This window comes from Calypte anna, chromosome 1, assembly GCF_003957555.1.
Source record: "Calypte anna isolate BGI_N300 chromosome 1, bCalAnn1_v1.p, whole genome shotgun sequence".
In the NCBI taxonomy this organism is placed as follows: Eukaryota; Metazoa; Chordata; class Aves; order Apodiformes; family Trochilidae; genus Calypte; species Calypte anna.
In genome coordinates, this window is record NC_044244.1 from 6,986,506 (window position 1) to 7,003,335 (window position 16,830).

The 16,830-nt window shown below is 45.5% G+C and overlaps 1 protein-coding gene across 3 annotated transcripts in view; it reads right to left on the minus strand.

Annotated features, from left to right (window-relative positions):
* Window positions 1–3,800, minus strand: part of BEND7 (BEN domain containing 7) — a 46,971-nt gene extending 43,171 nt beyond the window's left edge. For 2 of the 3 annotated variants that reach the window (XM_030462454.1, XM_030462445.1), the window contains exon 1: window positions 3,472–3,799. In XM_030462454.1, coding sequence (XP_030318314.1) covers window positions 3,472–3,532 — 61 coding nt within the window. In that variant the 5' untranslated portion in view covers window positions 3,533–3,799. Of the gene's footprint in view, window positions 1–3,471 lie in introns of all 3 variants that reach the window. The other variant, XM_030462441.1, reaches the window with a different exon arrangement.
* Window positions 3,801–16,830: the final 13,030 nt, after the last annotated feature.

The window sequence follows — 16,830 nt, forward strand, 5'->3', positions numbered from 1 at the left end:
ATTAGGGCTGCACCATTCAGCTATTCTGAGTTGTACTGGTGTCACTGGCCTCTGAATTCTGAAGAAAGGAGGATCAGGGACACCTTAGGATATTCATCTACAGAAACTAACATCTGTGACAACCCTGAGAATAAATATTAGCATATCCTATTCAGAGATGTCACAGGAGAAAAAAAAAATCACCAGTGAATTTCTACTTCAAATAAAAGAGTATTTTGGTGTGAAGGTCTCTGCTGTAATCTGTTCAGTATAACCAGAGCTTTGTTTACATGTGTGTACAGAAGGAATAGTAAGTCCAAGGGAAAAATAAAACCAACAATATTGTCTAAAGACAGCTCTCCTGGATGCTATTTCTGACTCTGCTACTGGCACACACTTTGTCCTTCCTTCGGCAAATCGCTGAAGACTGAACAATATATTCAGTGTCTTGGAACAGCCACCTCCCCACCTAACAACTTCTTCAATGCCCTCCCAGTTCCCAATGCTCTCAGCTACTCCCTTCATAAACTGGTTTTTATATTTACCTGCCTCAGAAAAAGTGAGGCAGAGATTAAGTCATGCAAGAGCACTTTGGGGGATTCACTTAAAAGGTGGGACAGCCACAGAGGGCAGGAGCTCCTCCTCCAGTGAGCAGCACACCTGCACCTCTGACAAAACAGCTACAGGATCAGAAAGGTCTCCAGGAAAGCCAAACTTTTTTATTATGTGCTCTTTATTTGTACAGCACGACTGTCTCGAGGGCACAAGAGGAGGAACAACCCAATAAGTAAACGAGAACTGAGCCTAGTACAGAGACACAAAAGAAAGGAAAGGGCTTGGAAAGAAAATGAGGGGGAACAAAACACAACAGGGAGCTGGAGAGGTCAGTGGCAAGGTGCTACACAAAGGGCTCCTCTGCCTAGGGAGCACACCCAGCGAGTGAAACGGGTTTGAGATAACACATTGAGGAAGTAAAGGCTCCTTTCATAGGGCTAAAACTATGGGATTTCTGCTGACTGCCTTCCATGGCCATTAGCACTCCTGTTGAGGAATGGCAGTGATGGAGAGGCTGGTGGACAGCTGGTGGCCAGCCAAGGTCAACCCACCACACTCTGCATTTTCATCCTTTCAAGGGCATCCAAGATCTGCTGAGAATTAGTACATGGAAACTAGGAATTAAATGACTTACAGACTCGTGGTCCTTAGATATATAGATTATACGTGGTTCCTTCTCTAGCACTTCCCTCCATACATCCAGCTGGTACCAATATTCTTCTGATCTACAGCTGCTGCCTTAAAGTCACAACATTTCACCCCAGAGACAGCTGTGATTTAGTGCAGGAATGGATTTCCTCTCCATATCGTCATTATTGACCATGTCGATAAGATGCTCTGAAGTTTTTTTGGGACAGAACAAGCACTCTAAGGGCACACATTGTTAACAGATGGTTTGTTACCAACGAATTGACACAGCACACCCTCTTCTCTTTGCTTTCCTTCTTCTGCCTCAGATGTCACAGTCCAGGCGCTGCGAAATCCGTATGAATTTCACAACAGTAAACACTAAACTGTGACATTACGGAATGACTCCTGCAAGAGGCAAAGGCCAATTACATGAGACAAGTATTTATACATAATTATCTTTCTAATCAACTGTGATAGAAGAAGAGTATGTGAGTGCAGACTCCCATGCAAAATGTCAGTTTTATCTCCTGTGTTCTCAAAGTACAAAGACATAATTCTCTCTCTAGAATGTTTTTAGTGTAGCTATTTGACTTTCCACATCCAAAAAAACAAAAATCCCATATAAAATAAGAATTACTAACAATGAACCATCATAACTGAATTTATTTATTAAATAGATTGTCCTATACACTGTCCTACACATATCTAAACCTGTAACAAGTGGCAAGGGAGAACTGGCAAAACAGTCATCTATTGCTGATAGCACACATATGCTTTTCACAGCTCCATGAGGACAGAAATAAAACCGAATCTTCAGTTTCAGTTTTGCTTTTTCAAATGTTTCACTCTGCTCCCCCAGACTCTGTCCCAGTCCAGCACTAACTCTGCCTTCAAGTTGGGAGCATCTTCAATATCACAATGCCCCAAACCTGTTCTCCCTAGAAATTAAACCTCTCAACAGGTTTGCTAATACACGCAGACCTCCAGCATGTTTCAGACAGGTCTGACAGCTCACTGCTCCTCTAGTTTTTAACAAGGAATATGTGCAACACTCCAGTCCCCCCTAAAATGATACAAGTCATTATGTACTATTCCTGTCAGGAGAGTTTATTTCCACCTTTATATTTCTTTGCATCAAACACGATTTTGCAGATAGTCTGCAAAGACATCTCTCTCCAGACGACAGGTCTTGATACTCCTGTGTGTGTGTGTGTCCCCTTCCCCCAGTGTGACATTACACCCAAGCAGTCACCTGCCCTGAACTTGGTATGCAGGACACAGACGGTGCTTCATGGAGATATTCCTGCCCAATACTTGCAAACACAAAAGGAAAAAAGAGCTCAAGACAAACCCACGAGGGTGAAAAGATCTCATCAGCCGGAGAAGGGCTAAAGTCCCAACTAAAATAAATCCCTAAGGCTGGGAAGTCCACCTGTTAAAATGCCTACCAGCGCCTGTATCTTATTACTAAAAAAAAAAAACAACAAAACAACCCAAAACAAACATCCAAACCCAACATGAAGACTGAAACACAGAGCTGTGCTTCTTCCTTGACATGAATCCAAATATTTTCCCCCCGACAATCTCTTATAAAATACCCTCTTTTCCAAGAGCAAACACACCCTGAGTGAACAAGTTACACGCCAGCGGCTCTCCCCTGCCCACGGACAATTAATTAGTCGCGTGGATTTTTAATAAAGCAACCTCTACTCGGCTTTTCTTTGAAATACGCGGATGTACGCAGTCAAGGGGAGGAAAAAACCACCCAAAACACAATAAATGCACAGGAGTTGAATACTAAGAAGGTCCGCTGCTGCTCAAGTGTCATTATTTTCTGCTCGCTTCCTGATTTTACCATTTCTCCCCCCCCTTCATAGCAGGATTTACCACGAAACACGATCCAACTTTATTTTGTGTGCTAGACCTGCCTGGAAAAAACACGTCCACCTTTCCGGGGGGGGCCGGGGAGGGGGGAGGTGGAATGGTGTTGTTTTTGCAATAACACATTAACACACATAAAAAAAATAAATAAAAGAAAAAGAAAAAAAGGGGGGAAAAAAAAAAGGGTAAGGGGGGGGTGAAAAAAAAAAATAAATAAAAGGCGTGCAATGGTTTCGGGGAGTTCAACCAGAGGATTGCGGAGTTAAATAACAGAGCCGGGGAGGGGGAGGCGATGGGGGGAGCGGGAGCCCGGGCGTTTCATAACGCCCCGCTCCCCCCGGTGCCAAAGTCGGGGCTGCCCCCGGCCAGGGAACAAAGCCCCGGCCACCCCCGCCGCCCCCCGCCCGCCGCCGCCGCCGCCTTTACCTTCGTTGATCAGTTTAAAGCTTTGGGATTTCCTGCTTCTCTTCCTCTGGGTGAACTCCATGGTGCGGGCAGGAAGCGGCAGGGCGGCCGGGCGGCCACCCGGCGGTGGCAAGACCAAGGTCCGTCTCTTTAATCAGCAAAACACGCGGGGGTTGGGAGACGGCGGCTCCAGCCGGCGGGTCAATAAAAGGGATCTGGGACAAGTTGGCTCCGGTCTTCTACCCCCCCCGTCCCCGTACCTCCCGCCCCAAACTTTAAGGGAAAGCGGGGTGCGGCGGGGGGAGCCCCGCTGGGGCGATGCCGGGCAGCGCCGCCGCCGCCGCCGCCTTCCCCCCCCCGCCGGCTGCGCGGCCGCGGCCCGGCGGCGAAGGGCGGCCCGCAATGGCTCGCCGCCGGCTCCGGGACCCCGGTGCCACCTGCTGGGGGAAGGCGGCGCGCAGCCCGGCGCTCCCCGCGGCGATTCCGCCAAACCGCCGGCCGTAAGCCGCCACCCCGAGGCCGCTCCGTCGCCGCACGACACGCTGGGAAAAGCGGCCGAGCCCCGCCGCGGGGACGGCGGAGAGTGGGGCTGAAGAGAGAGAGAGAGGGGCTGAGAGGGCAGCGCCATTTTGTGTGTGTCCCCCCCCCTTTCTCGCCGCCTCCGCTCCCCCCCCCCTTCCCCCTTCCCCCCGTCCTCACACACCCACCCCCCCGCCTGCCCTCACGGGCACTTGCGCGCTCCCCCTGCCGTGCCCCGCCGCCGCCACCGCCGCCACTGCCGCCCGTTCCCCTTCCCGCCCCCGGGAAGGCTCCGCGGCTTCCCGGCAAGCAGGGGGGTGCCCGGCCGTGAGAGAGAGCGGCGGCCTCCCGGGCGCGGCCTTTGCGTCGCAGCCGCCGGGCGGTCGGGCCCCGGAGGCGTCGGTGGGTTCCCTTAGAGGGGCTGCGGGACGGGGGGGAAACTCCTCGTGTTTAGCGGGATCGGAGACATTCCCGGGACAAGGTCCGGTAGGGATGGGATTGAATTTGACACTGGTGGGGCCGCGGTGTGTGGGAAGTGATGCTAACAGCACCCTGGTTTACAGCATTTATCGCGTCCCAACCCAAGGCCCGGAGGAACGCGCTGTACCGGGCTGAGGGATGCTGAGTTTCACCCGCCCGGGTTAAACGCGGAGTTAAGAGGTGGAATCGCTGTAGGCAGGAGAAGAGACTTGAAGTCCTCCGGAGAAGTGGGACTGTTGTGTCTGGCAACCCTCCGACGGTCACCAAGGGGTCACCATGGGCATAAGGATGGCCCGGAGACAGCAGACACCAGCGCCTTGATTTATTCACCACTTGATGCCTTCAGCCATGCTTCCAGTTCACTTACGGCGCTACATTTGTTCCCGGTGTAACGTTTTCCTTAGTCAAAAGTGCTTTTGCCAAAATTAGTTTGTGGTGTACCTTGTTTTTTTACACTCGGTAGCGCTTTTGTCTGTTGCCTGTGGAGGAAAGACCCAGGCTTTTACAGTTGTGACTACCAATAACTGAAAACACAGCTCCCGATCATCATCTTGTGTTTTGTGTGCAGTCAGGCTGTGTTTTGACAAGGAGAGGAGTATGTGCTACTTGCAGACGCCTACTCCAACAGATGCAAATGCAGATCTTCCCTTGGCCTAGTCAGAGTACCCAGGAGAATCCTGCTGGCTCCAGTAATATTGACTGACCCTATCACTTGGAATAATGCCACAAAATTAGTAAGAGGAAAGCGAACTGAATATTAACAATAGTGATCTGTATCCCGACTGTGTGCACAGACACAGTCAGACCTGCTTTCTCTCGTGGAAGCTGTTGTCCAAATGCTGTGCAGGTAGTATACCTGGTTCTGAAAAACCAAAATCAGGAAACAGGTTTAATGGTGAAGCAATATCAGAAAATGTGCTTAATGGTAAAATTTATTAGACTCTGGAAAATTAAATTCATGAGGGAGATTATGGAACCCTCACAGATTGGGTAAGGGTGTGATATTCTATTAAATTGCTAAGTGGAAAATCCCAGAGGCAATCAATATGCTACTTTTGGAATTTTCCTAAACTTCCCTGTAAGACTTTGAGAAAGGAAACTGGGCTAACATACTATTTAAAATCCTGCATTATATATTTTTGGGAGGATGCTGAAGCAGCAAAGGTAGATGGATGTCATATGCTGTTTGCTAAGTTGTGTGGTTCCAGTTCATCTCTGGCACAGTGCAGAGAAAGTCAAGTCTGAAATGCATCATCATTGTGTGCCTAAATTTTGTGTACAAAAGGAGTATTTTGTTTTTTGTTTTGGTCTCCCCAAGCAGTCTGCTGATTCCTGTCTGCTAACTTCATGTACAAGTCTTCCAGCATTGCTGAAACTGTTGTGTTTGACTCTCATCCTTTCTGGGACAACAGGAGAATTTTTATAAAGCATAAAGCCTTCATTTACTGTTCAACTCACATGATAGGCTTTATCCTGCATTTGCCAGAGAAATGTGCCACAAAAATAAAAGGTCTTTTCTGTTTTCCTCTATTACCCCACGTTGCACAACGTTTTGGGGTATAACTTACGAAAAAGTGATGGCAGTGTTTCATCATCTGCTCCCTTTCTCCTTTTAGTTTTCCTTCTCTGTGTTGGATTTTTTTTGCTTAAAGGGACGCTCATGATTCAAAATGACATTTCAGTCTGACTGCTGCACACTGCAGTTTCAAGTAACATTTTATGAGAGTTAGCACATCCCCTTTTTCATTAGTATTTCTCATTGTGCTTCTTGTGAATTTAAGAGATTCTATTATTTTGCCTGATTCTGCAAGCAAACCTAGTGATGGCTACTCAGATGGGCAAATCTTGTGATTTTCATTTATTAAATTAGCCTGTTTGGATACCTGGGCCCCAGTTCTGCCACCTCATCTGCATAAAAGTGAATTAGAAACTAGGGCGAGGTGACTTTAGGTCAAAGTCTTCTAGTTATCCACACAACATGTAGGAGGATCCTGTAGCTGAAAAACAAGCTTTCTGTCCTGTACTGCTGATGTTCCCCAGCCATGACTTTAAAAAAAAAAAAAGCTACTCTAGGAACTCAGAGTCCCTGCATGCAGTAAGTTGTGAGCCTGTTGTGGGGCATTTTGGGGTGGGGATTGTACAACTGGACTCAGACCATCTGCTCATTTATCATTGGTCACCATTGCATTATTCAAGCTGGAGAAAGCCAGAGATGAAAGTCCTCTTTATTCCATTAGAATGGCTGCCTTGTGTCACCCTAGATAGTCACTGGCTGCAGTGCCCTGGCAGCCAAATGACTTCAGATAAAGTGCACTGGCTCTGAGGAGCAGTCAGCATTTAATTCTATCTTTTATTTCGGTTAATGTCTTGGTACTGGATCAGTATTATTACACAGTAAGAACCCATAGTTCCTTTTTTCCCTGGTGAAAATGTGGAAAAATCAGAGTATTTTGTATATATTAATGAACAGTCACAAAGTATTTCCTCCATCAAACTGTTGAGTAATGTTTTTCAAAATGCCATGAAATCAGCTAACTAAATAAGGGCTTTATCTTGCAGCATATCCCAGGTCAGGATGATTATCCCTGACTACTTCCTAGTTAACAATTTATTATTCTGCAAGTTACTTTCAAAATATTTCTTCCCCGTTCTACCTGATATTCATTTCCCCAACAATTTTTTGGTTTTTAAAATATTTTTTTTCACTTCAGATGCTAAATCAATTAAATATAATAAATCTAGCAATATTTCAGTATAAACAACTGCAGTGCTCTTCACATCAACATGTCCCAAACTTTTTCTTTGCTTCCAGGCTCACAGGCTAGTCCAGTTCATTATAATATTTTTATTATTATTCAGAAAATAGAACGGTGTAGGACAAAGAAGACTGAAGAATCCTAGAACTGAGGAGAATTAAAGAGTGTGTAGAGCTCCTAAGAGCTCCTTCAGCTTTTCAGTTGGAAGAATTATACTGGAAAAAGCCTGACAAGCTCAATGATTTGGTATTTTCAGTCTAATGTCCAGGAATTCATGTGAGGCTGGGGGAAGTAGGAAGAGGCTGCTGACTGTCACATTAATAGTGCCAGGGTTATTCGTTTGGGAACCTGGAGAAGTTCAGTGTGGCATTAGGAAGCAGGAGAAGGGTGAAGAGGTAAATTAGGGGCCAGGAGCTACACAGGTGACAGGCTAACAGGTTCTCTGTTTTGGTCAGTTATGTGGAATGAATGTCACCGGGGATTTTATAAACTGTGGGTAGCATTATTTTTGCCTTGCCAGTTTCCAAGGATGATTTTGTGGTCATACAGAATCCATAGGCAGGACTTCTTCTCAGCTCCCAACCTGACAGTAGGTCACCTTGATGCTGTGCTATCTTACTACAAACTCTCCCTTTCAGGGGGTTTTGTGTTGGCATATCTGAGGACCAGATCATTACAGAGGTGAGCTGCTGGTTGTCCTGAAGAAGTCTGGAGCACATGAGTACTGTTTGTTTTCCAATTCCACTTGAAGTTCTTCCTGTTATTATTTTAGTCACAGTACTTGACATCTTACGTCTCCATCCTTAGTCTCTTTTTTCCTTTGGGACATTGTTTAAAAATGGCTTCTTGACCCTTTTGCTGCTTGTTAATCTTCCTCATGCAAATCCAAAAGAAAATTGGATGGTTTTGTCTGTTCGCCAGCTCAGGGAGACCAAAACATCCCAGAACTGTTTCAACAATAAAGAATATAACTGAATCTATGTACAAAGTGTTCTTTGTGTGTGCAGTTACAAACCCTCTGTATCAGAATGCAAACCCCATTTGGACTGTAAGGCTGGGCTTTTCCCCCTCTTTGTCATTTTACACATAGCTTGGGCTAAGACTGCAGGGAAGGGCAGTATAGTCCAGGAGTCAAAGTCTGATGGTCATCCACTCTGATAAAATACTTGTAGGATAATTGCATATTAAGGTATTAACCCTTCCCTAGGACAAACCAGTTTTTTGATTCTGGGAGGAGTGGCTGGAGAGACCATGGTGTTTCAGCAATAACTGTTGTTGGAGGATAAAGAAGAAAAGGTCTCAATGATTTAATGAAGCTTTGGTGGGAGAGTAAAAGAAGTCTGCCCATATACATGCATGTCCTGGGCTTCTCTGCAACACTGAGAAACCATGAGCTGCACAAATTTTGCCACTTATAAGCTAAGATGTTTCAAAGGAACTGAGGGCAATGTGAGTATGGCTCATTATTTTGCCTAGAACTTTGGGGTCTGTGCTAAAAAAAAAGAGTAATAGTGCTTAGACATTTTACCCTGGATGTGTCTTTGCATTTCTACCACCTTTGTCCAAGGGGATGAGGTGTAAAACCAGTCTGGCACTCCAGGAAGGGGCTCGTTTGAGCTTTTGGGTAGTTGAGGAATTGATTTTGATCCTGGGAGCCCAAGCACAGCTGCTATGATGTTGTTGTTCATCATTTCTGATTCATGTTACAGGCACAGATTGTGAGAAGTTCTGTTCAGGCTCCAGCAGCCCAATGAGTCCCCCACTAGGAAGAGTTCAGAGAAGGTTTTGCTACTCATACCTACATTTTGGTGTCAGTTTGTTTCAGTCACAGCAGCTGAAGGCAGCTGTAAGGGTGCAGCCATGGAAAGAGCCAATCACTGGAGCTGTGGATGGAAAATGCAGAACCAGCTGCTGGAACAATAGCATTTAGCAATGTTAGACAGCTCCTTGAGGCTGCAGGATGAAGAAGCCCAGAAAACAGCCATCTTCCTAGAAGTCCTGACTGAGACCAATGTGGGGACATTATGCTGTGCCTCCCCAGCTCAGCCTTTTTGGCATTTCCAGCTTGCCACAAGGAGCTGCTCCCTGTGTCTCAGCTCTGCCTTGATCCTCCTCCATTTCTCCTGCCACACATTAGTAAATGCACTTACACTAAAGTCAATGGGAGTTTGAAAACTAAAAGTAATGTGTGCTTTGGTATGCTACTAATCCACTTATTTGGATCCTCTTACTGCTCCTCTGGGCTGCCCTGATCCCCTCTATCAGCCCACCCAGCTGCTCTGATCTGCTCTCTAAACTTCTGCTCTGGCTATATTAGCATCCCTGTCAACTCACAGGGCTGCAGCCTCCATGCCTTCAATCCCCTCTCCCAATGAGAGTCTCTCTACTAAATTATAATCCTTGTAGCTCAGAATACTGATGCAAGCTAAAATAAATTCATGAAAAGTTGCTGTGGCTCCTACTAAGATGTTCTATTTCCCTAAATGTTTTCAAACAGTACTTAATTTTAGGCTGGAGAAATAGCTTAAGACATGTTCATAACCACCTGCCTACTTTTCAGTGCTAAAAAAATGAAATTTCATTGCAGGGTACAATGGAGTTCAAAATCTACTCACATATGCACTTTTTAAAGAGAGATTATGTGAATTTAATATCTGTGTCAGGCTGGAGGCTGACAACATCTGAAAATGATGCTTTTATTCAGCAGTAACAGATATACAGCAGCATTTTCATTAATGCCCCTGGATTTACCCCTCAGAGATGTGTAGATACTGAAGACTCCATCACCCATCCAATGCTCAGCCTCTCTGCTGAGGCAGCCAATGCACCTGAATGGATATTTTCTCTGAGATGGACACATCCTGCAGGGATTAAATGGACAACAGAGAAGTATCATCGTTCAGTAGCAATATTGATTTCTTGCCTGGATTGAACAGAAGCTACTGAAACTCAAACATAGAAGTACAATACTTTACACTCAACCATTTATCTTCTGTACATAAAACAAAAGAAGAAAACCAGATCTTTTCATGAACTTTTCTGCCATCCAGCAAGATCTGTTTGGCATTTGGGGGTGTCTCTGTTATGTTTGTTCACATACAATTTGAACACAGCTAAAAAGTTTCAAAACCAAGGGTTCTGTAGTTTAGTCATTGCTTTGGGGCAGGTTGAGGAAAGAGACAATTGTGTGGCTCTAAACTCAGTGCATGAAATTTGACAAATCAGTCTGCATTTGCAGGGATTAGTCCTGTTACAGCACCTTTCTTGGAAGGACTTTGCTGCCTGGGTATCAGTAGTGCAGACTGATGCCAAGAGTATGTTCCCCACTGAATGTGGTTTGCCCCATACTTCTGAAGTGCTAGAAAGAACATCTACAGAAATCAACAGCAAAAAAACCACAAGCCCATCATGATCATTTTCTTGCAAGGTGTTTTGAATTCATTATCAGTCAAAAATGGCAACTGCTGTCCAAAGAGCAGAGTCTCCCCAGTGACATCTTGGGACTGATTCATTAGGGGCTCTGATGAGACAGTGCCATAAGCTGAGTAACCAAGACTGTTTCCTGAAACAAGAAAATTTTCCTCAGATATTTCCTGTTCCAGCCAGCTTGGTGAATATTAGCTGTTCTTAAAGGTAAAGCTTTTTAGAAGCAAGAATGAGATTTTACCTCACCTCAGTTTTACAGATAATAAAGCTGCTGGGATAGGAATTGAGCCACGCTTCCTTTTAGACAACCTAAACAATTGACCTAAATATTCCTTTATCAAAACAAAAGATAATTATCATTCAAACTCTTATTTTGAACATGTTTCTAAAAGCCACACTAAGCTTACTAACCAGGAACCTCCATATGGATGTCACTGCTTTTTAATGGTGCCTCACAGAGGTCTGTCCTGGCAGACAGGAACTGTGGGGGTTGACTTACCACAAGAATCAATCCAGCAATGCTTTAAAAAGCAAAACAAAGCAGATTTGAATGCCACCTGCTTCTCTTAGCCCTAATGATGCACAAATGTTAGATGCTTTTGAAGACTTTTGCTGGTTAGAAACACCAGGAACTTCTTTCCTGCCACTGCTTCACCTGTGATATTTTCTTGTCTTTGCCAGTGGCTGTTTGGACACCCATGGTGGAGCACTGCTCCCCACTTCTTATCTTTATTCTTCCCTCTGGCTGAATGTTTCTCAGCCTGTGACCTCCTGGAGACTGTGTGCTACTGCTTAGTCAGTTCTGAAAGGTAAATAAGGTAAAGGAAGCCTAGTATAAGGGACCTGAATTCATGATACAGAGTTAACAGCCACATCTCCAGTGCAAGAGATGTAGGGAAGAGCAATTTGCAAACCTTAGCAGAAGGGCTACCAAAAAATTGTTGTGCTTGAAAAGGTGACCTGAGGATGTGAGAAGCTGGAGGCACCTGCAAACAAAGTAAATGTGGAGACAGAGAATGGGGAGCTGGATGGGTTAATCCCCTTCCAAGCAGTTAAGAACTGCTTTAATATATGAAGATAAAGGCTACACTTGGGGCTCCCTTTGCCAGAAGTGGGAATATTTAGTCATGGTATAAAGGCAATTTTATCAAATGTCTTTTTTTTTTGTTATAGCATTTTGAAGATGAATAAAAGGAACCATGTACCTAACTGAAAAAGATTTCCAGGAGTGATCTGTGCCCTGGGTTACCTGAAATGAGTTTTCCCACCATTTCTGTCTGCTGTAAGGCATCAGTTCTGCCTCTGTGTGAAAGCAGACACTGACTGCCTTGGGGTTTTCCCCTATTTGAATAACAGAAAAGTGAAACTGGATACTCATAAAGTATTGAATGCAACCTGAAAACAGCTAAATATAAACTGAACACAGCAACTGAGCTACTGAAATCACTCTGCTCAGCTTCACAACTTCAGCAAATAGATGGCATCTGGGTTGTTTGAGTGAAATGATGTATTTCTGAGCTGCCTTCAATAATCTTCCTGTAAGCTGAGAGTCGGCTTGCAGCAGATAAAGCTGAGCAATCACTTAGTCATCAAGAAATTGGAATGAAACACCTCATGTATGTTTTAAGATTCTTTTACTTACAAGGCTCTTATGAATGTTCCAAGATTATGAGTAACTTATACATTTCCCTTTTCAGCCTTGATTCCATATGGAATGCTGTGAAGGGAATTACTTCAAAGTAGCTTTGTGGTTAACTCTGTGGGGTTGTTCCAGAGGTCTGCGGAAACCTGGATCTAGGAAAAACATGGGTAGCACTATTGCTTCCAGACACAGGCTCAGTTGCACTGAGCTTTCAAGACTCAGCAAGAGGTTTTTGGGAGAGCTTAATAGCCTGGATAGAGCCCTGACAGCAAATATAACATTTATTAATCACATGAGACAGAAATACACAGCCAACATCATACCAAATCTGCAGTATTGCCCTGAAAAGCAACCCAGGAGCAGCAGAAAACAAATAGACAAGCTCAGGAGTTATAGCAGTGATCTAATTGAGCCTAATGAATATTGTCATATATAATAAATTGATAGTTTGAAATACAGCTTGGAAAAGCACCTATTTCACATGTCTGCAAAAGGATCATTGCGTGGAAGAGAGACTGGCCCAGGGAAGGAATTGTCTATTTACCACACTGCTAAGCAGTTTCCATAGTCTAAGAACTTCTCAGAGCAAGAGAGACTTGGAGAAACCCTTGTGCAGTACAGAGGAACAGCTTCCAGTGTATGGCCCAAGAAGCAGAGCTCATAATGTCAGCTGTCATATGTGCCATGAGTTTTTCCAGCCAGGGGTGTTCCAGATACCTGCTCTACAAGCACACAGTATGTGTGAATCATAGAATCATAGAATTGGCTGGGTTGGAAGGGACCTCAGAGATCATCAAGTCCAACCCTTGAACCACCATTGCAGTTGCTAGACTATGGCACTGAGTGCCACATCCAGTCTCTTTTTAAATATCTCCAGGGATGGAGAATCCACTACTTCCCTGGGCAGCCCATTCCAATGTCTGATCACCCTCTCAGTAAAGAAATTCTTTCCAATATCTAACCTAAACTTCCCCTGGCATAACTTAAGACCATGCCCTCTTGTCTTGTTGAAAGTCGTCTGGGAAAAGAGACCAACCCCCCTCTGGCTCCAACCTCCTTTCAGGGAGTTGTAGAGAGTGATGAGGTTTCCTCTGAGCCTCCTCTTCTCCAGACTGAACAGCCCCAGCTCCCTCAGCCTCTCTTCATAGGATCTATGCTATGTGTGAATGGGACAAGGAGAGGAGAACAGATCTGTAATGAAGCAGGCAGGGACCATAACAAATTGACAGCAGAGATGCCCCCTCAGGAAGATGTTCTGTGGAACAGAAGAGCCTTCAACAGAGTCCAGCCCAGACTTGACTCTACCAGTTCAACAGTTCATGTCCTTCAGAAAATGTTGCCATGAGCCCAAGATAAAGAGAAGTCAAATAGATTTGGTACCCTGGAAATCAGAGGAGCTGGAATGGATCTCCTCATAAGCTGTCAGCAAAAGAAAAAGAAGGTACAACCACTTCTTATACAACAGAGAATTTTCTCTTCTCTTCAGAAAGAGAAAGCTTGAGGACACAGATGAAACTTCCCTCCTTCCTTTCTTCAGGGAGATTTTAGTGAATATCCTCAGAAAAACAGAGCTGACATATATATTTGCATACATACAGCAATAGTTTTGGGAGTTGTTATACTTTGTAGATTGTCACTTCCCTTCCACAGGGCAAGACAACTGTCTTGATCACACCAGGGATTCACCTTAAAGGATGCTTTGATTTGCAGGCAAGAGAGCACAGAACCAGCAGTACTGGAAGAAGAGCACCAGATCAGTCAGGGAGGGTTCTGTCATTGTTACTGAACTTTTAGACACCTTTCAGAGGTATAGCATTCATTTCAAACCTAGCCAAAGTTGTTTTACCAAGATAATACATTCAGCTGCTTTCCTTCTCCATTGTAGTCCTCCCTGACTCCTTATTGGTTTTAATTTTGATAAACCAGGAAATCTTTTATCTGGTGTCATCTCACAGTAGCTGCACCATTCTTGTGACTACTGTGTGTGAGCTGCCTTTCCTCATCCATTTAGCACTGTCTCTAACTGAGATATAATGTCAAACCAGAGCAAGAAATGAAGCAAGGTCTAAGGCTGTGTCTGCACTACAGCTAGCTGAGGGAGGCAGCTGACACTTGGACGTAAGTATCTGGATTTGTTTGCCATGAAGTCCTCTAAAGAATATTCCTACAGCCTCACAATTTATTCCCTTACCCATGTGTGGGCACAGCCCCCTGGGCCTCTCTGCTGAAACTTTCTGAGTTCCTTTCACTGTCAGATGTGAAATAACTTCCTTTTTAGAAGAACTACAAAACAGTGTAGCAGGGAGGACTGCTCCTGCTTCCTTGTTGCAAAGTGATTGCCTTCAAGCCTGAGGTAAAGCAAGGCATGATTTCTAAACCCATTACCCCTCCAGGCTGGGTTTTAACAGCACCTCTAAACTAGCAGGTCATTTTGTGCAAGAGAGAGCCACAGTGCATGGCTCCTACTACCTACCCTAGATGAAAAGCCTGTGAAAAGCCCCCAAAAGTGGCACTCGAGCAATGGAGCTTACAACAGGAAAAGGCAAAGAAAACCATCTGAGATAACCTAATGATGAAAAAAACCTCTGGAAAGAGATAGGGATGAAGAGGCTGCCATGTGCCACAGCATGAGGCTGGAGGAGACAGAGGTGCTGCCACTGGCCAGGCAGCTCCTAAGCCGAACAGAGGAGCTGAAGTCACAGTGACTTTCACTGTTTGGTGGCCTTTGTTCCCAGCCCTGATGAATTTAGGCATAGTGAGAATTTGCTGTTCCTACTTGTTTTTTAAAGTTTTTTCTGGATCTCTAGTTATATCACTGGACAAAAACAGGTGAATAAGCAAAATAAGGTTTCTCTGTGTTACTAGCAGTGACACAAATGTATGCCTGTCCCCAAGGACTCAAGCTAACAAAGGCTGTAGGTTTTTCTTCCAGGACATACACACTGAGGAGCTACCAGCTAACCTACCAGATACCTCAGTCCTCTCAGCCTAAAAGGAGGCAGAAAGCAGACATCACACTGAAACCCCAACCCCCTGTCTCAGGTGCATGGACAGCACAGGGGACAAGGAACACAAACATTTCCACCTCTCAGGCAGTTTTTAAAACCAGCACCTGGTGGAGGAGCAGGGTGTTTGCCAGCAGCCTGTAATTAAACCCCACACTGTAGGAGTTTCACCTGAGGGCATCCCAGAGTCAGTGAAACAGTTCTGATTTCCCCTGGGGTGTTGTTATGCCTTGCAGAAGGGACTGGCTGGGGGCAGAGCAGCAGCAGAGGAGGTGCCATGCCCTGGGGGCACCTGCACCCTTGTGTGGCCAGGACCCTGGGCCAGTCAGCAGCCTCATCAAATCACAGAACCTTGGAATGGTTTGGGTTGGAAGGGATCTTAGGGATCATCCAGTTCCAACCCTCCTCCCATGGGCAGGGACACCTCCCACCAGACCAGGCTGCTCCAAGCCCCATCCAACCTGTCCTGGAACACTCCCAGGGAGTGGGCAGCCACAGCTTCCTTGGACAACCTGTGCCAGTGTCTCACCACCCTCACAGGGAAGAATTTCTTCCTAGTGTCCAACCTAAATATCCCACTTACACTGCTTGTTTTATGAAAAAATGTAATGGAGCAAAATTACCTAACAAGATTCCTATGAAATACACAAAAACAACAACTTACAGGTCCTTCTGGGACAGTAGCTGCTCACTCATGAAAACACAGGTCGAGATATTTAAACTGATGTCCAAATGGCTTGAATTTTCAAGTGGCAATCACCCAGAAACTCCCACTACAGTAAGTCCATACAGTAATTCATGTTGTGTTGCTCAGATAGAATCACACAACCGTGGAATCACAGACTGGCTGGGCTTGCAAGGGACCTTAAAGATCATCTAATTCCAACCTCCTGCCATGGGCAGGGACACCTCCTACCAGACCAGGTTGCTCTAAGCCCCATCCAACCTATCTTGGAACACTGCCAGGGAGGGAGCAGCCACAGCTTCCTTAGACAACCTGTGCCAGTGTCTCGTCACCATCACAGTAAAGAATTTCTTCCTAATGTCTAACTTAAATCTCCCCTCTCCAAGTATGAAACCATTTCCCCTTGTCCTCTCACACACCCATGTAAAAAGCCCTCCCCAGCTTTCCTGTAGCCCCTTCAGATATGGGAAGGCTGCTATGAGCTCACCTCAGAGCCTCCTTTTCTCCAGGCTGAACAACCCAACTTCCTCAGCCTGGCTTCCCAGGGGAGGTGCTCCAGCCCTCTGAGCATTTCTGTGGCTTTTCTCTGGACACATTCCAGGAGTTCTGTGTCCTTTTTGTCCTGGGGACTCCAGAACTGGACACAGAGCTCCAGGTGGGGTCTCACAAGAGCAGAGCAGAGGTGCAGAATCACCTCCCTTGACCCCTGTCTGTGCTGCTTGTGATGCAGCCCAGGACACTGTTAGCTCTGAGCTGCAGGCACACACTGACAGCTCATGGGGAGCTGCTGAGCCACCGCTGTTCCCAAATCCTTCTCCTCAGGGCTGTCCGGAATCCTTTCTCTTCCCAGCCTTTATTTATCCACAG